General features: G+C 43.4%; 1 protein-coding gene across 1 annotated transcript; it reads right to left on the minus strand.

The window, feature by feature from the left end:
- Window positions 1–10,498: 10,498 nt before the first annotated feature.
- On the minus strand, window positions 10,499–16,560 carry VMA21 (vacuolar ATPase assembly factor VMA21). Its single transcript, XM_032769447.2, has 3 exons — window positions 16,451–16,560; window positions 14,286–14,395; window positions 10,499–12,796 (listed from the first exon to the last, which is right to left on the minus strand). The coding sequence occupies exons 1-3, from the start codon at window positions 16,489–16,491 to the stop codon at window positions 12,654–12,656; spliced, it is 294 nt and encodes a 97-aa protein (XP_032625338.1). The 5' UTR covers window positions 16,492–16,560; the 3' UTR covers window positions 10,499–12,653.
- Between the last annotated feature and the right edge of the window lie 8,659 nt (window positions 16,561–25,219).

The raw sequence follows: 25,219 nt of genomic DNA on the forward strand, positions 1-25,219 counted from the left end.
GTGATTGATTGTATTTATGGGGCTCTATCTCCAAATGCTTTTCTGTTTTGCTGGTAGTAGTCCCTCTACCCCTCCTGCCAATATAAGTGACAAGTGTTGTACTCACTAGTTGTTGCATAACTTTGTAATGCTGTTGTAAGACAGCATTGTGGGAATTATCTATTCCTATGCCTATAAATGAAGAGAGATCACCTACATAATATATCACATTTGTTAATGACAACATAGCTCAATTACTTTATAGCAACCCCGGAGACTGTTATTTTAAAAGAATAGGTTCAACACTGCAGCTCTTGTGTAAACAGCCCTGGTTTTAATTATAGGTTTATGATATATTATTCAGCCAGTGGACGTCTCTATGTTGTTCATGTTGTATTGAGCTCCGGTAGGGTGCGTTCCTTGGTAAACAAAAGGAGATAAAGCTGGAACTCAAGTTGCGCAGAAGGTCATTTGTTTGTAGGCGTAGGTCTTTTGTTTAATAAGCACTTCTTATTTAAAAACCCTAAGATTTCACATATCATGAGGTCACCGAAGCCAATGGAACCCCTCATGAAAGTGAAGGGCTAGTAGGAGAATTCATCAAATTCTTCTTAGGCAAACCACAATTGGCTCTTTCATGATCTTCACTCTTCCAGCAAAATGGAATCTCACGGTTTGAAGAAAAGATAGTGATACCTGAGCCAAAACTGAGTCATACTCTGCCCAGAGACATCAGAGTCTGCTAGTCACCCCAAACTGTCTCAGCTCTAGGGCAGCAAGAGAACAATTCAGGACAGAGTGGAGGATAATAGGCACCTATATAGGACAAAGCTCCGAATATCAGAACTGTCCCTATAAAATTGGGACATATGGTCACCTCACTCAGCTCCCAGTACATCTTACTCAGGGGACTTCAGAGATGGAAGCAACTTTGAAGCCAATCACAACGTACAGAAAGGTCAGCATTAAAAGAGGCAACAACAAAATATCAGGGCCAAGGTAGATTGTTTTTGTGAGGACTTTCCTTGAGACCGATTCATAGACATAGAGTTGCTCAGGTTTTAAAGGCAAATATACACCATTAGGTGAGCTTTGGGTTCATGTTATTCCTGCTAGAATGAGAACAGGCTAAACACAGCTTACATACCCCTGCACACAGTGATGAAGCGAGTTCAGAAAAACCTCTGTAGATTAAATAGAAGACTAGCGGATGTCCCTGGGAAGGTCTGATATATGCACCACCACCACTTCTCACCTCTTGCCTTCCCGAGTGGTTTTTCTATATGCTTTTTTAAGGAGCAAAATCTCTGCCTGCCCCAGTTCATAGAGGCTACAAACCCAAATACAGAACCTCTCCATGGAAGCTTCTCCATCCCCAGGGCCCACATAGTAGCAAACAGAGGACAGGCGAACAGAGAGACTTTGCCTAGGGGGGAGGAGTTCCCACAGAGTGTTTTCTTTTCTTTTTTTTTTTTTTTTCGCCTTTCAGGTTTCTGTGAGCAGTAAATACAACATCTGAAGAGGCTCTTAGAAGGAAGACATTATGGATAAAGAGCAATCAGCTGTTGTGACCTGCATAGGATGTGCCATGTTTGTATTTCTCCCAGAGGATAGAAGCAACTTCGTCTGTACGAAGTGCAAACTGGTCTCCATATTGGAAAAGAAGGTTAAAGGACTGGAGAGCCAAGTATCAACCCCGTGTTGCATCAGAGAAAATGAGGATTTCCTGGATAGAAGTCAGCGTTTGGTACTGCAGGCACAGCAGGCTGAAGAATCAGAGAGAGCAGCGCAGAATGGGGAAGAAAACTGGTAGCATGTGACCTCCAGAAGAAAGAGGAGAACTCATGTACCTCCATTGCAGATAGAGGTAAGAAACCATTTTCAGGCTCTCTGCACAGGTACTACGGTGAAGAATGGTTTGGAAGAGCCATCATGGGGGTTTCATGACCACTACTCCCAAGAGGAGGAGACAGGTGGCGGTGGTCGGGAACTCCCTCCTAAGCCCAGAGGTAAGTGAGGAAGTGGGATACCGGGAGGAAACACAAGGAGGAGGGTGCAACAGGGGAGGTCTCCTGATTCATACTGAGAAAGTAGGGCAACCAGCTGTTATCTTAGGTGCCTGTACACGAATGCAAGAAGCCTGGGAAACAAGCAGGAAGAACAGGAATTCCTGGCACAGTCAAGGAACTATGATGTGATAGGAATAACAGACTTGGTGGGACAACTCACATGACTGGAGCACTGTCATGGATGGGTATAAACTATTCAGGAAAGAGAGGTGGGGGAGAAAAGGTGGAGGAGTTGCACTGTATGTAAGGGAACAATATGATTGATCAGAACTCCAGTATGAAACTGGAGAAAAGCCTGTTGAGAGCTGGGTTAAGTTTAGAGGTGAGAGCAACTAGGGTGATGTCATGGTGGGCATCTGCTATAGACCACCAGACCAGGAGGAGGAGGTAGACAAGGCTTTCTTCAGACAACTAACAGAAGTTTCCAGATGACAGGCCTTGGTTCTCATGGGGGATTTCAATTATCCTGATATCTGCTGGGAGAGAAATACAGCAGTGCACAGGCAATCCAGGAAGTTTTTGGAGAGTGTTGGGGACAACTTCCTGGTACAAGTGCTGGAGGGACCAACTAGAGGCCATGCTCCTCTTGAACTGCTGCTCACAAACAGGGAAGAATTGGTAGGAGAAGTAGAAGTGGGTGGCAACCTAGGTAACAGTGACCATGAGATGGTCGAGTTCAGGATTCTGACAAAAGGAAGAAAGAAGAGCAGTAGAATACAGATCCTGGACTTCAGAAAAGCAGACTTAGACTCCCTCAGGGAACTGATGGGCAGGATCCCCTGGTAGGCTAATATAAGGGGGAAAGGAGTCCAGGGGACCTGGTTCTATTTTAAAGAAGCCTTATTGAGGGCACAGGAACAAACCATCCTGATGTGCAGAAAGAATAGCAAATATGGCAGGCGACCAGCTTGGCTTAACAGAGCAATATCTGGTGAGCTTACACACAAAAAGGAAGCTTAACAAGAAGGGGAAACTTGGACAGATGACTAGGGAGGAGTATAAAGATATTGCTTGAGCATGCAGGGGTGTAATTAGGAAGGCCAAGGCACAATTGGAGTTGCAGCCCTCAGTGATTAAAGAACAGGTTAAGGACTATTTAGAAAAGCTGGACATGCACAAGTCCATGGGTCAGTATCAAATGCATCCGAGAGTGCTGAGGCAGTTGGCTGATGTGGTTGCAAAACCATTGGCCATTATCTTTAAAAACTCGTGGCGATTGGGGGAGGTCCTGGATGATTGGAAAAAGGCAAATATAGTGCCCATCTTTAAAAAAGAGGAGAATCCAGGGAATTACAGGCTGGTCAGCCTCACCTCAGTCCCTGGAAAAATCATGAAACAGGTCTTCAAGGAATCCATTTTTAAGCACTTGGAGGAAAGGAAGATGATCAGGAATAGTCAACATGGATTCATCAAGGGCAAGTCATGCTTGACCAACCTGACTGCCTTCTATGATGAGATAACTGGCTCTGTGGATATAGGGAAAGCGGTGGACATGATATATTCTTGACTTTAGCAAATCTTTTGATACGGTCTCCCACAGTATTCTTGCCAGCAAGTTAAAAAAGTATGGATTGGATGAATAGACTATAAGTGGATAGAAAGCTGGCTATATTGTCGGGCTTAATGGGTTGCGATCAATGGCTCAAGGTCTAGTTGGCATCCGGTATCAAGCAGAGTGCCCCAGGAGTCTGTCCTGGGGCTGGTTTTGTCCAACTTCTTTATTAATGTTCTGGATGATGGGATGGATTGCACCCTCAGCAAGTTTGCAGATGGCACTAAGCTGGGTTGCTTAGGGAGGTGGTAGAATCTCCATCCTTGGAGGTTTTTAAGGCCTGGCTTGACAAAGCCCTGGCTGGGACAATTTAGTTGGGATTGGTCCTGCTTTGAGCAGGGGGTTGGACTAGATGAACTCCTGAGATCTCTTCCAATCTTAATCTTCTATGATTCTATGATAGCCTCCCTCATGGCGGTGCTAGTAAAAATGGAAGGATCTGCACAGTGATGGATCCCCTGCCCTGCCACCTATGCTTTGTTACTGCAGGCTGCCATGCCAGGGGTCCCTGCAGAATCAAGTTACGTGCCATGTGGGGGCATCCCTGCAATCCTGGTCACCTTTTACACAGCAAAAAAACAGATCAGTTCCACCGCTAAGTGAGCTTTCACTGCTGCACAGGAAGGAAGAGGATTTGCTTGTTTTTGGAACAGCAGTAATGCATTTGGGAGACTGCCCTGGTTTAAGAGAATGATTTGGCAAGAAGGACTCTCAGAAACTCTCAAGAGAAGGACTCTCTCTCCTTCCTTTTTAAAATGCCCCAACTGATAGGTGGTGCAAATGTGAAATGAATAAATGCGCCATTGTTGTGTTCGAACCAACACAACAATGGCACGTCAGGCACATTTATTCATTTCACATTTGCACTAAAATAATATTCTACTTGCTTAGCTGAGCCTTAGCAAGTCTTAGACATGAAACTGCACAGGCCTGTCTGCCTGTTACCATCTATTTGTGGAGTCCTAAGTAAGGCTTCCTAAATATCCTGAATATTTACCAGCACACCAGATAGCTGCTCACACTTACCATGACGACCGTAAAGAGTTAAACAATCCCAGAGGATATTTTATTCACCTAGGGAAGTTTGCAAGGCTGCATTAGTACTAGACATGCAGTTTCACTGTGGTGGGGAATTTTTTTTCCTCAGGAACTCAATGTTCAAACAAGCTCTCTGGTGAGGTAAGCTCCGGCTGCCTTTTAATATAAACACAAAACTCACATTAAACTTATCAGCTGGGGGAGGAATAGAGATGAGGCCTGTGGAATCTCATGAGTCATCGTTTCTGTAGGATAAAGAACGTCCTTGTCTCAAAAAATCAATTCATTTGCTTCTATTGTGTGTGGCAGATACGGGCTCTAAGAGGATGAAAGTGATTAATAAAAATGGTTCAGCAATTGTTCTGGAAAAAATGGAAAGTAGTTTTTAGGTGCATAAAGAATAATACATTTAAATCTGGGGAAAACAGAACACTTAATGTGGCACAACACTTGAGGGGCACAGAGCGGGAGAACAAAGGCAGAGCATTAGCCAAGCATGATTGTATTTCCCCAAAACTACAAACTTCTTAACTGAGAATTAAAATTCAGCACACGCACCCCATTTCCCCAGGCATACACTAGAAATCAAGGGGATTAAGCAAATACATACCCTCACCATCAGCGATGTACATTTCTTTTTTCTACCTTCCATCCTGCCAGTACTATCCGCAACACCTGTACCAACCACTACCTATACCTCCTTCACATGCACCAGCCTACACACATTCATGACTCCTAATGTGATCAGGTAGGTCATCCCGTGTTTATATGCAGATGGCATGTTTTATTGGTTGAAGGATAATATCTCTGAGGTGTAAAATGGGGAGCAGAAGAGATCAATGGAGAAGGTAACAGCATTCAAAGAATCAGTGGGAACTGCACTGCTGTTTATTTGTTGAATCGCCCTCAGATGAATAAAAGCAGCAGAGAATCCTGTGGCACCTTATAGACTAACAGACGTTTTGGAGCGTGAGCTATCGTGGGTGAATACCCACTTCGTCAGATGCAGGTAGTGGAAATTTCCAGGGGTAGGTATATATATGCTAGCAAGCAAGCTACAGATAACAAGCTTAGTTCAATCAGGGAGGATGGGGCCCTGTTCTAGCAGTAGAGGTGTGAAAACCAAGGGAGGAGAAACTGGTTCTGTAATTGGCAAGCCATTCACAGTCTTTGTTTAGTCCAGAGCTGATGGTGTCAAACTTGCAGATGAACTGAAGCTCAGCAGATTCTCTTTGAAGTCTGGTCCTGAAGGTTTTTTTGCTGCAGGATGGCCACCTTAAGGTCTGCTATAGTGTGGCCAGGGAGGTTGAAGTGCTCTCCTACAGGTTTTTGTATATTGCCATTCCTGATATCTGATTTGTGTCCATTTATCCTTTTCCGTAGTGACTGTCCAGTTTGGCTGATGTACATAGCAGAGGGGCATTGCTGGTCTGTTAGTCTATAAGGTGTCACAGGATTCTCTGCTGCTTTTACAGATCCAGACTAACACGGCTACCCCTCTGATACTTGACCTCAGATGAATGTAGATTTCGATTAGTGCTCATTTTTAAGTGGATGTCATGGCCGGATTAGAGAGCAGGTAGGAGGGAGATTTGAGGTTTGTCTCAGAGAGAGGAAGAAAGGGGAAATCTAGCAGATGTCCAAGACCACCTGAATAGGGACACTGTTAAAGGTTCAGCAAGAGAGAAACCAGAAGCGGCAGCCAGTAAGAGAAGTGACAGAAAAGCTTGCATAGTAGTACAAGGCCCACTTTATCAGAAACACAACCCTATATCAACATTCATTGACACCCCCCAGACCATATCTAATCCCAGATAGCCCTGTAAAATGCTGTGTAATCTTGGGCAAATCACTTAACCTCTTTGGATACATCTATGCCAGAAATAAAAGTGGGTTTTTACAACACAATAGTTAATACCTTGTAAAACCCTGTCTACACTAGGATTTTACAATGTGTTAGCAACCATGTTGTGAAAACCCAGCTTTTATTCCCCTTAGCATAGAGATAACCTCTGTGCCACTTTCCGCTCTCACCTTTTTTTGGTATCTCCTGTCCATTTAGGGGTATATCTGCAGAGCCCATGGCAATGAGCCTCCCAACGTGGATCCACAGACTACGACTAGCACTAGTGCGCTAAAAATGGTAGTGTAGACAGCAATATGTAGGTCTGGTGTGGGCTCTGAAGCCTAGGGGTGTGTGTCCATTTTCAGAGCACAAAGGTGAGCCCCGGGTTGGGAGGTTCACTGCTGCAGGCTGTGTAGACACACCTTTGATGGTCAGCTCTCCAGGGCAGGTACTGTTTCTCACTACATGCTTGTACAATGGCCTCAATCTCAGCTGGGGCTTATAGGCGCTCCTGAACAACAGGCATAAAGATGACATGTAAAGACAAGCACTGCATGTGAGGAAAACTGTACATTCTGTGCTGTAGGATGGGCTTTCACTTACAGGTCACAAACATTGCCTTACAACTGATGAGTTTTATTGTTTAGTTTCAAATTTTATACTTGATGTGAGATTTCTGAAAGTCACTGCAATGCATGATGGTTTCCAATCATTGTGTGGTAAGCATAACCTTTTTAAGGTGAATGTGTGTCTTCGGTGTGGGTGGACTTTAAGACACTTTTACTGTCAAAACTGAAGTGGCTGGTGAATCTGGAATTCTGTCAGCAGCTCTTATCAGAATTCAAAGTTCTTATGCTAATTTTCCTTGAGCTGGAGAAATGGCATCAGAGAATGGAACAAGCTGATGATTTGCATGCATATTTGGTACACTACAAAACTTGTAACTCTTTAAAACAAGACATTTAAAACTAAGCAAAAAATCTGCTGCAAAATAATGTGATAATATGGAACATTCATTATTTACTTTTGTAGTTTTAGGATTAGCTCATAATACAAAACCAAAACAAGTGGGACCAAGTGATCCAAATTTTGAAGTTGATTTAAGAATATTTCCTTAATAACAGTCACTATTGTTATGTGTCACAAAATTCAAAGCGGATGTCAATAATTCTAATACACGTGGACACTAAGCACAATTCCTAGACTGTAGAGCTGAGGGGTTTATATCCTACTTCATATGTAAAACTCCATGTAATCTTATCAATGGATCACATCTGAGGCTACAGAAATGCCACACAACCAACATTTTCTGCTGCTGTGAAGTATTTGACAATCACTTTCGAAGGTGGAGTTGAGGGGATGGGGGGGTTGCTAAAAATGTGAATGCAACTTTGTTGCTTACTTTAATGTCATGATTTAGAAATGAATGTTTCATTATTACACTCTGGAAAAATGCAACTTTCTAACTACCATTGTATGATTTGATAGATTAAACTGCACAGAAGCAGATTTTCAAGCATACCATTGTACTTCATTGATGACAGCAGCATAAATCCTATATAGCAACCAGATAAAACAGACACATTGCTAACAGAAATGTAGCACTGTTTTCCATCTAAGCCACATATGTGCTAAGTGAATTTATGTAAACAGTGACTGATTTTTTAAATTAAATTTTTAACAGCATATCTATAGCTGTTAATTATAAAGGGACTGGTTTAACTGTTAGCACTTATAAAAGTTAACACAGAAGCTACCAGTGAAAAACAGATGCTATTACTGTTTCATTTTCAGTTGAAAACAAGTAAGACCCCCGTCTTGATGAATTTTGCACAGGTATAAGCTATGAAGTAATAAATATATCATTTTAAAAGTTCTCCTAGACACTGGATTCGTTTCCATGTTCTTGTTTATGCCAATATGTATTAAACACTGTCACGGAAATATCCTATTAAACATATGCTTAGAAATATGAAATCCACAGAGTAAAACTCCTCCTCACAGGAATCCAACTTAAGAGATTTAACCTAAATTAAAAAGACTGGTTACATGGCCAACATTTGGAACATTATACCAACCACGTGTTATCATTTTAACTTTTCCCAGCAAAAAAGGCAGAGGAAATTGGAGAAAATTGTGATATCAACAACTTGCATTCAACTTGTTTTTCTACAGGCAGTTTGCATAACTGTCAGGATGAGTTAATCAAAAATCTCCCACCTATAAGAAAAGGGGGCTATGAACCTGCCCAGGAGCTTGGACTGTGTGGGTGGAGGACTTTTGCTAAGTAAATGTGGGGTGAGGGAAGCAGAACACATAGAAACTGAGATCAGACAAGAACAGAGAAGCAGATATAAAAAGCAAGAAAGCCAAGCAGTAGCTGATGAGCACAGTGATAGAGAGAGATTCTGGACCTGCTAGTTACAGAGGCTTGGGCTATTACCTAAGAAACTGCTTCTTTTGTTTGTGGTTTCTCCTGCATTCAGAGGAAACAGGACTTTGTATATTCCTTGTACATGAACAAGAGTGCATTGAACATACCAGACTCCATCAATTTCTATTCCCAGCTGGAGCACCCCCAGCGCCCTGAGCTTTGACAAGCCACGTGGGTTAAAAAGGGACAATATCAATTTTGATTAGTGATAATCAGTTACTTTTGCCTTCCCACCTAGCATTTGTTACAGCTTCTTGACACATCATGTCTTAGACCCTGAAAACATTTAAAGTTTACTCCTGTGTTCACAGTGAAACATGTCCACCAGAAGTTCCCAAACTGTGAGGCGTGCCCCATTAAGGGAGTACAGAAGACTGTTCAGGGGGGCGTGGCTGCAACCCAGACCAACCTACAGCAGCACGGGTAGGGAAGGAGCACCACCCAGCTCCCTCACCCTCCTGGCACTCGACCAGGGCTTTGCTCCTGGCCCCAGCTGTGGACCCAGCCTTGGCCTCACTCCCAGCCCCAGGGCAGACAGGAGTAAGGGGGCGGGGGGGGCACAAGCCTGAAAAGTTTGGGGACCACTGATGTACATGTTTCTCATTTTGGGGTCTTAGATTGTAAGCTCTTAGGGGTGGATCTTGGATGTCTGCACAGCTCCACGCACAATGGAGACACCGATTTCATTGGGGCTCTGGGCATCTCCACAATTCAGGTAAAGAGAAATCAAATCGGCAGTTCATCACAGTATCTGCACGGAAAGGCAGCTAAAATGGATTTTTTAAAAGCAAGGTTAAGTGTAGTAACACTACTCTAGGGCAGTAGTTCCTAAACTTGTTCTGCCGCTTGTGTGGTGAAAGCCCCTGGCGGGCTGGGCTGGTTTGTTTACCTGTGGCATCTGCAAGTTCGGCCAATCATGGCTCCCCCTGTCCGCGGTTCGCTGCTCCAGGCCAATGGGAGCTGCTGGAAGCGGCGGCCAGTACGTCCCTCAGCCTGCGCTGCTTCCAGCAGCTCCCACTGGCCTGAAGCAGGGAATTGCAGCCAGTGGGAGCCGCGATTGGCCGAACCTGGGGACGCAGCAGGTAACTAAACCAGCCAGGCCTGCCAGCAACATTCCCTGCACAAGCAGCAGAACAAGTTTGGGAACCACTGCTGTAGGCATTAGTTGAACAAATAGTATCTACAGGAGACAAACGTCTGGCACAAGTTCGACTCTCAAGAGAAACAGATCAAAACTGTTTACTACAGTCCTTTGGAACTTTTCAGTATCTCTACTTTTTTGTGACTAGCCAGGTATGGTAAGTATTATAATTCCAAGGAAATGTAATTTTAGGCTCTAGTAACCCCTGACATTTAGTACAAATAAAACACCTGGATATAACATGGTACACACAATCAATGAAGCACAGCGGAGCTCTCATTGTCAGCCCATTATAAATGGAGTAAAGTTAATTCTGTATGGTGCCTTAGCTAATCTGTTCATTATAAGTCATGTTACTACAGGAGCAGCATTAGAGTGACGATGATGAAGAAATAATTCAGCTACAGTCTTTACATTGACTAAGCCTCGGTACTGGAACTCAGTGAATGATCATTCTTTATTAAAGGGCTCTTCTATAACATGGGGGTACATATACTGGGGAATAGGGATCTCTCAGAATGGCATCTTACAAAATGAATCTGCATTTCAAATAACTACAGCACTCTTCTCTAGTGTGCCTGCACCAACTGAACCCTGGACTTCCAGATTGGAAAAGTTAATGCTTCAGACATTAGAGACTGATTTGTGCTAATCTGAAGCTAACATGCAATATGCTTCATTTCTAGTACTTGCTCCTGAACATTAGTGCAAAGGGGGGCGGGGCGGGTCAGTCACAGTCTGTCTTAATACACTTCTGTACCTATTGTGTACATAAGCCCGAGTAGTTGATTCACCATATTCGTGGTCATGTTCTGCAGACCACAAGTATGGGTACAAACAATCCAATTCCCACATCAACGAACAATCCCTTTAGAACTATATGACCATGATAAGCAAAGTCACAACGTGCCCTTTTTAAAAAAAAAAATTAAAAAATGAAACTATAGGAAATGCTACACATTACTGTGATCTTAGGAAAAATGCTGCTCCACACAGATAAAAAAAATAGTTAATACAAAAGCAGAATGAAACTCAGGATAACGATGCTAGACAAATTTCACCCTGACGTGACTTTGCGTAGAGCCCCTTTCTTTCCAAGAGAATAGAAAATTAGAACAAGTTCATTTCATGATTCAACAACTAAATATGCAAAGTGGATACTTGTCATGGAAGAGGTAGTGATAATAAAACATGGTCACCATTATGTTTTGTTTAATGGTGGACAAAAGTTTTAAGAGTAGTGCTTTGGCTGGCTTTCTCCCCTTAAAATCTCACTTGTTCCTCCAGCACATCTCCCAAACACACTCTTCAATGTATTTTGTCCACGATTGCACCATCAGAAATATCCAACACATTCAATTAGTAGGTGAGAATTGTTTAGGAGCAACTGCAACTTAGTATTGTCACTGGAAAGAAAAAGAATAGGCAGTTCTCCTTTGCAGCAAAGCTTCAAGGTGGTAAGAGTGGAAGTATGAGCAGGTCAGGACTACAGAACTCTTCTAGAGATATCGAAAGTATCAGTTGGGAGAAGAGTCAGTGAAACATGCAACAAGCCAAAATTAAAATTTACAATGATAAGTATCTAAAAATGGTTTAAATAGAAAACACCAACTGAATTTTCTGTCACCTTGCTACACTCCTACATTATTCCCAGACCTGCTTTACTATGAGATTTATTGCATCTCTTGGGAGGTTACTCATATCCATTTGGTCTTAAGCCTTAAGTACACCACCCCAGCTGCAGTATAATCCCTCAAATGTATTTGCCGCAGCTTACTGAAGCAGTAAGACACCACATTATATGGTTCCTTGTATTTTATGAAATAACTTTTCCTAGAAATGATGGTAAGAATCAGAAAATGTTTTGATGCAAGCTAATGATTTTCAGTGAACATGAGATGTGCCTGATAGTGAAATTTTAAGAGTGTATCCTCTATTCTGTTGTTCTGATAGCTTAGCTCCCATAAAACATTAACAAGCCACTCTCCCATATGCAAGATCTTTCACTCTCAAGAGCTGCCTTTTAGGATTATGTAAGAAACATTCTCTCCCTGTTCTTCCACTAAAAATGTAAACTGTACACTCATGGGCTACCATGGCTGAGTAGCACAAAGTGATGCTCAATTTGATCCCATGTCTTTAAAACTGAGCACCCAACAAGAGCAAGCGGGAATCAAATCTACTCTGTTTTAGTCCTACTAGGATGTTACTCAGCCTTGTTAACTGGTAACTTAACACTAGAAATACATAAATATGGATCAATTATGAAGCAAAAGTGTGTCTCAATTTCTTTACATCTTGTTTATAGCAGGTCAGAACTAACTTCTAGTCACTCCACTCCAATTTCAGGTGAAGGCCTCTCCAACATTGCCAGGTTGAGGTTGATTTAAATGATAAATTGTCACCCTTCAACAAATTACTAGTATTCAGCTGAGATGAGCACAGATCTTGGACTAGTCACACACAGGCCCACACATTCAGAGCCCAGAGGCATTAACTTCTACTTTGCATGTGTATACAGCACAAGAATGTTTTTCACTCCATCCACAAATATCCAGTCGTCAGTCTGTGGCTATCAGATGGTGATGCTTGCTTTAATCCTGCTTGCCTTCACGCCACTGTCGAGACCCTTCATTCCAAGCTACATAGACAAAGAGAGCAAGTACCACATGAACAGTAACTACAGCGACGATGGCAGCATAAAAATAGCTGTCTCTGTTGGACATTCCCAAGGTACCTGAGAAGACAGACAAAAAGAGCACACTAATTTACAGGAATTCTAAGTGTTTCTATTAAGGCAGAATGATAACTTGCAATTGTTTAAAAAGGCCTAATTTATTACATGTTTATTACTTCTACATATCAAGAGTAGGACAGACAGACAGAGCAATAGGTTAGAATTTGCTAGTATGTTGCAATTGGGATGCAAGATAATGAAACTGCTTTTTACCTTTTTCCTTTAAGGTACCAGTTAATTTTTGAAAATACAACATTTTAGATCTTTAAAAATGTTCTACAAATATCATTCTGCCATCCTCCAACATCAGACCTCAACCTCCCTGTCAACTAAGTATTGTTCTCTTTTTACCGATGGGGAAAACGGAGGAGCATCGGTTAAAGATATTTGCCTATGGTCAGCGTCAGTGGTACAGCTGTGATTAGAACTTGGCAGTTCCTGACTTCCATGCTCAGGCTACTAGACAGATCATGCTTCCTCATCAGAAGTACTGTGTGTACTAGATAATGAGTGGGAACCCATATTAATATTTCCCATATAGTACAAGATTTAAGATACTAGAGCTATTTCCAATACTTCATTCTTTCCAGCCTAAAACAAAGCATCATTGTTGGTAGAGCTTGTTGTAACTGACAAGAATGTCTTCAGAAAAGTCAACATATTAAGAAAACAGGAAACTAAACATTTTTTTCTGAATCTTTTATTCCACTTCTAACCTCAACTTCCAGAGGCCTTCGCAATCACAAGGATTGAAGGAAACAATCTGTTTTTTTGGAGGCCCTTAAACAGTCACATATTCCTCAGCTGCTCTTGTCTTAAGAGTGAAGTTCTATTTTTGTCTTCAGAAAGACACTTGTGCAGCATCAGGAAGTTCTGCTGGTTTGTCCATTTTTCCTGTTGCAGAATCAGACAGGCTCTTGATTAGTTGTCAGCAATTTAACAGAGCCCTGGCTCCACAGCACAAGTTTCATCCTCAACCTTTGGGAAGGTGGAGAGAATGAAATTCTTCAAGCAACAGAATTCAAAATCTGAAGCTTAGTGTTTGAATGAAATGTTTTTTTGTTTTTGTTTTTTAAATATAGCTGAGTATGTTTATAAAGATAATCAAAGAGATGGTTAGAGAAGAACAGAATTATAGCATCCTGAATGTCATTGTTGGCTTACGCTGTTACAAGAAAATCTTCACAGAACAATTTCCACACACATCACCACTGCAGCCTTTCAAGTATTCTCTACACAGCTGAAACTCAGGTTTTATACTCGGCATAAGCCACTGAAATAAATTTGTTCTCATTTGCACCCAAAACCTTGACTATTACAACCTTTAATGTTTCCAGCCCTATACTCCAAGAGGGTTCCCTGTCTAATCCAATGCATTCAGTTTGTAAAAAGAAATGGGTACTAGAGAAAGAAATGATAAAAAAAACCCTAATATTTTGGGTATGAGGCTTTGTCTCAAACATATTCTCTTTAGTGGGAACGGAATTACCTTCAAATACATAAGCCTTTGAAGAGAAGTACAGTCCAATAGGTAGTAAGATCATCAGAGATGTGAAGAACAGAAGCGTTCTTAGAGTTGATGTTAAGGAACTCTCATTTCTGAAATGAACAAGAACAGCTGTAACAATACAGAGTCACATAACATATCTGACATAGTGCATCCGCTTTCCTTCAAGGGGAGAAATACAAATGGTTGGTTTTAAGGAACTTTCCTTGCATGTGCTGTTTGGAAGATGCCAGAAATTAAGCTTTGTACTCAAAGCTGGTATTTGAACATATTATTCAGAATTATTTCAGGGCCAAATTCTGCCATCAAACAGTTATGACAAGAAATATCTTGAGTTATATTAGTATATGTATTTGGTTCCTTTCTTAAAAAAACAATACCTGCAAAAGCATTAAAGCGTCCTTCAACAACTTACAAAAAAATCATTCCTTACAAAAAAATCAATGTTTTTAGACTTGAAGCATTAGACAAATTAGTTCATATTGAGGACTGTGTATCATTCCCCCCTTTTATAGGGAGGTCTCTCCCACAATCAGAGATGAGAAAAAAATGTTTTAAAGACAGAAAAATATGATCAAGACTATAAAATTGACTAGGAGATTTAGAGGCAGGTGTAGTACCTAAGAACAATGTTCAACACTTAATTGTCTAGAACTCAAGTTCTCTTTTATTATCCCAATATCACTGCCATTCAACACTATTTTTTTTTCGTTTCCATTTATTTAAATTCCATTCAGCAAACAGGATGGAGCAAAAAAAAATTTTTACCTACAAATTCAAGTTACAATATAAAGCGAATATTATAGTTAAACCTTTTTGAATGGGCACCCGAATTACTGACTGTCAGAACATCTCTGGGAACAAAGTTTGGTTGCTACTACAAAGTTAACAGAGCTTGCAAAAAACAACATAGGGTAAAGTACAATTTGGTCAGTAAAAACAAAGAAAAGCATTCCCTTAATTAACTGCATTTGGTCTGTCAGGACAAGGTGTCTCTCTATATACACCAGCCAGAACTTGTTTTTGCATTTGCTTTTGCTAGCTCTTACTTAGTTTGGTATAAGTGTTTACTTCAAAATAAAATGATCTAACCAGCCAAGCAATCGTGGTCTACTTCCAAAAACTACAAGAGTCAATGTCAGTGTCCTCACCAGGGGACTCTTCATTTTGAAACAAGAAGGTCTATCAAAAGCAAGTTAAACAAGGGATTCTTAGTACTACTACTTAGCACCTGCCCAGAATTTTTGTATAGATGTATGGAAGTTTACATGTGAAGTGTCTTTTTTCATATGGAGAAATTAATAGCTGGTCTACATTTAAAAGTTGTACCAGTTGGTTAGGCATGTGGTCTGGATGGGTTTTTTTTTTTGTGCCAACATACTTATACCAGTAAAAGCCCTAGTATGGATGCAATTACACTGGTATAAAGGTGCCTCATACTAGCAAAGTTTATTCTGATTGGGGAACAAAAAATAAGCTAAATTACTATAAATACATCCCAACTTTAACTACCACTGTATATTGAAAGTGGGAAAATATTGTAGAGTAGAGAAGCCCCAAAGCAGAGCTGAAGGTCGAACAGCAGCACCAAACCCAGCTGTGCGCTGTATGTTACATCCGGTCTCTCTAGACTGGCATATGTTTGATAACCTTTGTCTGGGTCACGGGGAGGAGTAGGAAAGCCTGACTTTCCCCACACTCACCATTCAGAGTCCACAGCTCTCCGCACACACTGCGATCCCCCCCAGGGAAGCGCCGGGTGCCTCAGTCACCTCCTGCCCCTGGTACCACGGGTCACGCAGTAACTAGGGGCTAGAGATTTACCCTCCCTCCCAGTGCGCGGCCCCGGGCAGCCTGTGCATGACCCCGGGAGCCACGAGCCACTGCAGGGCGGCGGGGCCGGGCAGGCCCAACAGCGAGGCCCGGTGGCACCCGCGCTGCCGCCCCACGGGACCAGGGCGGGGGGCTCCCCGCCCGGCTCAGTGTAGGGTGACCAGACGGGGTGAGGGTAACAGGAGCCTATGCGGTCACCCTGCTCAGCGCGGCCCGAGGGCCTCCCCGCCCCCACCGCCCGGCTGGGGCCTGCGGCTCCCCGGCCGCAGACTCACCCAGACCGGGGGCTTCCCCGCCCCCCGCTCCGCACTTACTGCCCGAGCTCCGGGGGCGCCGCTCTCTCGTAGTGCTCCATGGCAGCGAGCCGCCGCGCTCCTCCGCTCGCTCCACACGCGCCACTTCCGGTCAGCTGACCCCCTGCGCTGATCATGTGACACCACCCCTCGGGGCTGGCTCTCAGGCTCGCTCCGCCCCCTGCCGCGCTGGCGGGGGCGGGGACGTTCCAGGGGCTGCTCAGAAAATACTAAAGCAGAGGCCTTATGTGGTCCTGGTTACAGGGGAGAAATTCACCATTGCCCCTAAACAATATCTGCTCACCCCGCCCCCCAAAAAAACCAACCAAACCTGTAGGCTCTTGTTTCCCTTGCTGTAGCCGCACAGGGGAGACCCTGCAAGCTTGAGATGGGGGGTGGGGGGAAGTATGCTAGGAATCAGGGAGGGGAGTTCAAGAGAGAGGATGAAGTGCAACTGGCCTTCCTGGTCTTTTTATCCAACCAGACAACAAAGAGAGAAGCTGTAAAGACAAGATGATGAAAGATTTTACCATCAGTGGGGCAAGAGTGCTAGTCTTAATGGGTCTCATCACTTCTCTGCTCTATTGTTACAGTTTACAGAGCAAGCATGAAAGCCAGTGTTTGAGAAACTTAACAAGGCTTCGCGTTATATAACTTTCTCCTGCATCCGACCGAAGTGGGTATTCACCCACGAAAGCTCATGCTCCAAAATGTCTGTTAGTCTATAAGGTGCCACAGGATTCTTTGCTGCTTTAACTTTCTCCTGATTGGTGGAACCTTTTAGACCGGCAAAAGGACAAGGTGCATGAGTTTTGTAAATGTAAAGTAAGTAGTAGTTAATACTAAGGGGCCTTTTAAGAATCCTGCTCAGGAAGAATGTGTTAAGAATTAAATTGTGTGGTTAAAATAAATGAACACAAGTAGGTGGCTTTAACGAGCGCCCACTTGATTTCCCCCCCCACCCCCAGGATATTTCTTTTGCCTCTGGTCTCACTTTGCTGGTTGATTCAATGGTGAAAACAGCAACTACACAAAACATTTTTGTAACTACACAAAACATTTTTAGAACAGCAAAGAAACTTAAAATTGGAACAGTCTCATATCATAAATGTATTATGAAGATTTATATCCATTATTAAAAGGCAACAAATCACTTGAGGTGCACCAGCCCATGCACAGCCAATTTTTTTTAATGCAAAAGTCTTGATAGCTAGATTTACAAAAGTTTTGCTGAATCATTTTCTTTAACTGATTTTCTTACAGAGATGCTTAACAGATGTGCAAAAACATGTTAAATTTTTGCAAGTGTAAAAGCAGCTGTTCAAAAACCAAAATCCCATCAAAGATACTGTAACTTAGGAACCCTTGTCAAATTATTTCATATTTTGTACATGAAACTACCTTGATGTCTGAGCTGGCTTACCAAACTTCAAGCAGTTCTGCCGTTTCTTATGCATTGGAGAGAGAATGCAAAATTTGCCCTTACACAGAAACTCTGCTGCAACTTTAACTATGACACAACTAGTGTTGCGCGCTCCATAACATATACGATACCATTAGCTGAAGCTCTGCTATTGCTATGCCGTCCTCAATCTTGCTTGTATTTTTTTCTTAAAATACCTACTGTCCAACCTCTGGCTCTTATGCACCCAGTAAACTCTTTCTCGTGGATTATTTTTGTGGTAAATGCTTTCTAACTCAGAGGTGCTCTCTCTTTTCCATCTAAGGTGCTTATATGGATCCTCTTATTGCGGAATCTAAACATCCTCACAATACTCCATGTGACACAGAAAAGTATGATTACCCTCATTTACAGCTGAGGAACCAAGGCACAGAGAGACTAAGTGACTCATCCACAGTCAGCCAAGAAATCTGTAGCAGGGCAAGGAATTGAATCTGGGTCTACCAAGTATTAGGGTAGTGCTTTAACCATAGGACCAGTCTGGCTGGCTAAGGATATAACAGGTTTCAGAGGGGTAGCCGTTTAGTCTGTATCAGCAAAAACAATGAGGAGTCCTTGCGGCACTTTAGAATCTAACAAATTTATTTGGGCATAAGCTTTTGTGGGCTAAAACCCACGTGATCAGATGCATGGAGTGAAAAATACAGTAAACAGTATATATATTACAGCGCATGAAAAGATGGGAGTTGCCTGATTCATTTGTTGCAAATATTTGGCTTTGGCTGGATTGGTTCTTGGTTGATTCTTCTTCTGCCCTTGTTTTCTATTGTGGAGATTGGTTGCTTATATGTTAAGAAACATTTATGTAAAGATCTCACATCAGAATAACACCTCCTAGAGCAATGGGAAATTAGCTAGGTGTCTTCCCCTTCCTCTGAAGCATAAGTACTGCCCCTTGCTAGGAATGGACACCAGACTTGACAGACAAATGGTCTGACGGAGAATGACAAATTCTATAATGTGTGTGTTTTGCTATTGTCCTGCCTATATTTATCCCGGCCAAAAGTTCCTCTTACCAAACCATTTTATCTTACTGCTGATATCACAATGGATATATATTCTGCCTCATCTTCTCCCTAAGAGATACAGAGCAATAAAAGTTGTGTATCCCTTTCGTACACCATCTAGTTGAGGCTGGAGAGAGATGCTAGTCTTAAAAGACCAGGAAGGAAAAAGAAAAAGGGGGAGAAGAGGGAAGAAGTGAAATATTCAAAGGCTGATTGTCTTTAAAATCCTGTTTGAGGTTTTAATTTAAAATTTTTTTTTAAAAAAATCAAGGTTTGTTTCTGTGGTAATTTACTGAAAAGGGGAAGGAGTTAGGAGCGGGGAAGGAGGCAATGGCTAGAAGGGATGCCAGCGGCAGGGAGAGACTCAAAATTGGGCCCCATACTGCAGAGTTGTCAAGTGCCTCTTGTGAGGTGCTGAATATGCTCAAGGTTGCAACTTCCCAGCAGATTGCAGAAGGCATGCAGTGCCTTGGAGCAGTGGGGCTGGCAATGTTTGGTTAGAATTTGAAAACACTTTAAATGATTTTCAAAGGAAAAAAATGTTTCTGATTGGGTGTGATTGTGCCTCAGTGGCTCACAGCTGAGAATACCAGATTCAGGCCAAACTGCTGAGAAATAGCGCAGACTCACCCCCAAACTGGTGGTTATTCTACCATTAGATATACCAAGCCAGTAATAAAAGTAAGCTTCTGTCTCACCATATTGGTTAACAAGAAGTCAAAAATGCCGTCTCCTTAGGCTTCTCCACCCTTATTTCACCACTCAGACACTAGATTTTATGATGTGTGGTTACTGAATACCAATTTAATCAATCAAAGGGCTCTTCTGATTTCAAGACATCAGCCACATAGCCACATCAATGTATGGGCATGGCTACACTTGCAGATGTAGAGCGCCGTGAGTTAAAACCGCCTTCGGAGAGCACAATAGGGAAAGCGCTGCAGTCTGTCCAGACTGACAGCTGCTTGCACACTGGTGTGGCCACATTCGCAGCATTTGTGCCGGCATTGGGAGTGGTGCATTATGGGCACCTATCCCAGCATGGAAGCAACTGTAATGTGCTTTTCAAATGGGGTGGTGGTGGAGTGTGACAGGGACTGTGTTGTGTGTATGTGGAGGAGAGAGAGTGGGTTTTTGATGGGCTGAGAGCATGTCACATGCTGTCTTGTAAGTTCACACAGCAGCAGACTCCCCCGCCCCCCCGCCTTTCTCCCTCACACACAGCATTCCACACTTATCTGCCTCAGATAAGCAGCCGGCTGTCAGAAACAGCGCTTTCAAACGGCATATCCGCATTCCTACAGCGAGTTCAAAACAATGAGAATAGTGGCCACTTGACTTAAGGGGATTATGGGACCAGGGGCAGCTCTAGACATTTTGCCGCCCCAAGCATGGCAGCATGCCACGGGGGGCGCTCTGCTGGTGGCCGGTCTCACGGCTCTGGTTGCCCTCCCGCAGGCGTGCCTGCGGGAGGTCCACTGGAGCCATGGGACCAGCAGACCCTCCGCAGGCACGTCGCTGAAGGCGGCCTGCCTGCCGCCCTCCCGGCAACCAGCAGAGTGCCCCCCGCGGCATGCCTCCCCAAGCCTGGAGCTGCCCCTGTATGGGACATTTCCAGAGGCTGATCAGACCACAGTAATGCAACACCTCATCCACACTGGCACCATGGCGCTCCAGCGGGGGTGCAGCAAACGTTATTCCTCTCACCAAGGTGGAGTACCAGCAGTGCTGTAGCTGCGGAGTCAGAGCGCTCTCTGTGCCTTGCCAGCATGGACGGGGAGTGAGCTAGGGCACCCGGCGCTCCTTTATTGCACTGTAACTTGCAAGTGTAGCCAAGCCCTATAACTCAGATGTTACCCAGTAATCACACTGCCACCAATCCTATAGTAACTAAAAACGAAAGGTTTATTTATAAGAGAAAGAGAAGAGAGTTAAAATGGTTAATAGATCATATACATCCAAATTATTGCAAAGTTCTTAGATCAGGTTTGCGGCAGTAATGGAGTAAACTGCTGGCTTCTACAGTCTCTGGTAACTTCCAAAAGACTGGAAGGTTCTCAGTCCATAATATGCTTATTTTAGCTTTAAGTCTGGAGAATCAGAGCAGGAAAGAGACAAAAATGCAGTCATTCCAGAGAATCTTTTATACACTTTGCCATGTGCCTGGACATTTTCTGTTTCAAACAAAGCTCGTAGCCTCAGCTTGTGGAAAGTTACTGGCCTTTAAGATGAAGTCCAGGGTCACACGAGCATGTCATATGTCCTTACATACTTTGATGACTCAAGGAGCAGCTATTACCCATACACTTTCTAAGGCCAGGTCTACACTGCGACTTTAAATCGGTTTAATGGCCGATAGACCGATTTAACGCTGTACCCGTTCACACGACGTCGTCATTAATATCGAGTTAAACGGCTCCTTAAATTGATTTCGGAACTCCTCCCAGACGAGAGGAGTAGCGCTAAATTCGAAAGTGATAACTCGGATTAGGGTTCGGGGTGGACGGAAATCCGACCATTATTGGGCTCCTAAGGTATCCCACAGTGTACCACCTGACCGCTCAGGTCCGCAATCCGAACTCGGATGCGGAGTGCCGTAGGTAAACAGGAAAAGCCCCGAGACCTTTAGAATGACATTTCCTGCTTCACGGTGCCAGCTCTGATCAGCACGGGTGGTGATGCAGTTCAAATGCAAAAGTAGCTCCTGCATTGAACCTTACGGGAGGACTAGATCTGATCGCTGTATGGTGAGACAAATCTGTTTTTATCAGAAGCTCCGGTTAATAGAACAGGAAATGCCCAAAGCTCGTTGAAAAATAAACTCCAGGATACACAGCGGTGCGTGACAACCCGTAACGGGAGCCAGAGACTCAAACGGATGATGCTCATGAGAGGAAGGAGGGTAATGAGGACTACAGCTACAGTCTCACACAGCAGTCTCTGAAACTATTGCATTCTTAGCTGACGCGCCCAAGGTCTTGTAGCTTAATACACGGTTTCTGTGTGGTTCACGGAACAGCTGTCAGTCTCTTCCCCGCGCCAGCACGTGAAAGAGAAGTAAAATAAATAATTCCTTGAGTACTGTAAATGTCACCTCTGCTTGTATGAATGCTGTGGCAGAGATTACGCGACGGTGGTGACATAAGGTTCAAGATAGGTCTGTTTGTGATCTCAGGGTCCGATGCATTTTTGCTATGGCGTTGATCAAAATGCACATCCGGGAAAAAAGGCACCAAAGGGGTTGTCTGCTGCCTTCACAAAGGGAGGGGTGAGGCTGTACCCAGCACCACCTGGGGCAATGTTTTCTGCCCCATCAGGCCACTGTGCTCTCAACCCGGAAGTGGGAAACTAGTGAGAATAGCTTGAGGAACAGCTCCACAGTGCACCGCTTGCCTGAAATCGATGGTAGCTTTGGACCATGGACACAAACAATCGATTTCGTGATCCCACTGTGGACGCACTAAACCGATTTTATTAGATCTGTTTTGTAATATCGGTTTAAGCTAATTCGAAATAATCATGCAGTGTAGACGTACCCTAAGGCATCCACAGAAAAAGCTCTGTAGACAGGCTTGCTGGGCGGGATGAATTTCTTCGATAGCCCATTGTTAGAATGAAGTGTCCTTGATGGATCATCAAGCTTGATTAGTCCATTCACAATGGGCTGTCTAGACCTTGTGGATGTTACCCCAGGAATACACTCATATGTATGAGATACAAGTCCATGGCCAATATTCATAACTGATGCATGTATCATCTTTGTATGTGAACATGATCGTCACACTTTTCCATCGACACCTTCCATGACCTACTTTGTGCAAGATTTGTTGCAATTGTAGAACAGTGGTAGCAACTATGAAACAAATGGTCTATTGCAATCCTATAGCATCACAGTGGGTAAGACTGAGCAGCTGAGGGGAGAAAGTGCTAACTATATATGGGGCAGCTCTTAGAGCATACGACAGAGCCATTGATGTTTTATTTCAGGTTTGTAGGTTTCAATGGATAAAGGGCAGGATGCTCTGGAGAGGCCAATACTAAGCATGAGCTTCAGAAAGCAAGAAACGGTCATGTCTTTTTATTATTGTTCAGTCAAAGGTTTAAACATGCATCCTCGGGAATATTAACTAGTTGCTAAAGAAAAATGAGCAACATTTGTAACTGGCTGAATTACAGACTTATATTCATTAGGTTCCAGAACCTCTACACCACAAGAAAAAAAAACCCCTCAGTCCATTCTCCGCTGTCACCAAAGGATATAGCCAACCTCAGAATGAAATGCATGGCAAATGGCTTAGGGAATCACCATGTCACAAACAGAATGAGAATCACAGTAATATTAGTGCACAGGCTTAGGCCACTTCCATGGGGGGCGAAATGTTCCCCCAGTTTTGTGGCCACTGGTACAGGCCCCAGGATAAGTCACAATAAGAAGCTGCCATTCTCTTCCTGGCTAGTGGATGGCTGTAGTGTGTGGACTCAGCGGCCACAGCTCACTCCCCATATTATTCCTATGGGGTTCCAAAGGAAACGCCTGAGGGGCACCAGATGGTCAGGCCAATAATGGGCACACACAGCTATCGCTTGCTGCACTGCAAAACACACGAGGAAGAAGTAAATACACACTTGAATGGTGAGAAACATTTCATTACTGCAGTTAACATAGCACAACCTGCACTTATTAAGTTTGCCAGCCAAGCTCTTGGTATTGGAACCCATCCTTTGTGCCTGTCGGTCCTTCACTCCCACCCTCATGCATTCTCACTCTCCTCCTCTTCCATTTCTGCTCTCTATCTTCGCCCTCTGTCCTCTCCCCCTCATTATACACGCCTCTCTCCTCCATCTCTAAGTGTGGGCATTCCTTCTGAAGCAATACGGTGTTGCCACATAGGAAAGTAACTGGGGGAATCACAGAGCAGGAGTAAAGTGTGCTTCAGTGAGGGGAGTACTGCTGGAGTACCACAGGGAGTGCCACAAAGAAGGCAAGCACGAAGGAGAGAAAGGGCTCCTTCCATTACATCCAAATAATGGAGTTAAGTAGACAGGCTGGACTCTCTTTAAAGCCCCTGGTCTTTTCACGTTAGATCATTAGCCCAGGTATCTGACTTGCCTGGGCTTGTAGACTACCACCTCTGAGAGAAACTCAACACAAAAGTTAGAATACACTGATGGTTTTTCTGAGTGTTGTGTAGAGCGGAGACCTTGACTTGAAAGCATACACCCAGGCAACCCTTTATAGAGTACTGGATGTCCCAGATACCATACAGTTTTAGGCTTGTGTATGTTATGAGATTGGTAGAATTACAAATTTAGGTTCTGATCCTGGGTCAGAGCATCCATGCAAAGCAATCTTGACTTCAACAGGTGTGTGCCACATACAGTCGATTGCAGGATCAGGGCCTCAATTATTACTGCCGTAAAACAACCGTGCACTGGCAAAGAACCATTGATTTATACCCTTGGCCACCCAAATCAATATAAGATCTGGCTCTCCAACCGTAAGGAAATAGATAGATTTTTACAGAGGTTGGTCCAAGTATGCATGCTTTACTATTTCCACGAATTTCATTCCTACATTAAGCACTGCATGGAATTACAGTGTTCCACTTTTTAACAGAAATGAATCTAACAGCTGGAGCAGTGCGTTAATGCAGATCATTGTTTAAAGACATACTTTAGAGACTACAGGATGTCAGGCATTTTTTAAAGGTGTTATTTTACTGAGAACAATGACTTTGTTAAAAGGCACATCTTTACACAACAGATGTGATAATCTTGTAAAACAAACTACCCAATAGCACAGTAAGGTTCTGGTCCATGACTAGAACTCCAAGGTGCTACAGTAATACCAATATGAAATAATAATTTTAATTTTCAGCTCTGCAGAGCCAATGCATCTATGGGATTCAGTTCTGCCCTCATGACACACACACAGAATTACCAGTAAAGTTTCAACCACATCTTTTTTAACAGGGGATCTCAAAGGTGAGAAGAACTCAGCTTAACTTTCAGATCCCAGGTAGAGTTTTCAGGCCTGGCTGTGAGAAACATTATCCTTCGACCTGTAAGCTGAGTATATTTGAGATGAACATTATAGCTAGAGAATAAAACAAGTAACCAGCTTCCCTCCTCCATTCCAGCCCTTTCATGTCTAAGGGGTCATATCCAGACAGCTAAGAGCTCCCTCGGAGTGGGGGGAGGGGAGGAGAGAAGAGAAAGGCAGCACAGTCAACTCCTTACACCCTCTCTCCCCCAGCCCAACACAAAGTGTAGCAGTGCTCTAGCTGTGATCTCTCCCTCCGGTCCCCTAACTATCCTCAG

Source organism: Chelonoidis abingdonii, chromosome 8 (genome assembly GCF_003597395.2).
Source record: "Chelonoidis abingdonii isolate Lonesome George chromosome 8, CheloAbing_2.0, whole genome shotgun sequence".
NCBI lineage: Eukaryota > Metazoa > Chordata > Testudines > Testudinidae > Chelonoidis > Chelonoidis abingdonii.

Excerpts from the sequence above, each read along its gene's own strand:
- VMA21 (XM_032769447.2), bottom strand. The coding sequence starts at position 16,491 with ATGGAGCACTACGAGAGAGCGGCGCCCCCGGAGCTCGGGCA. Across the intron at positions 14,396-16,450 it reads GCGCCCCCGGAGCTCGGGCA|AAATGAGAGTTCCTTAACAT; the intron begins GTAAGTGCGGAG and ends TGTTCATTTCAG. Across the intron at positions 12,797-14,285 it reads AAAGGCTTATGTATTTGAAG|GTACCTTGGGAATGTCCAAC; the intron begins GTAATTCCGTTC and ends CTGTCTTCTCAG.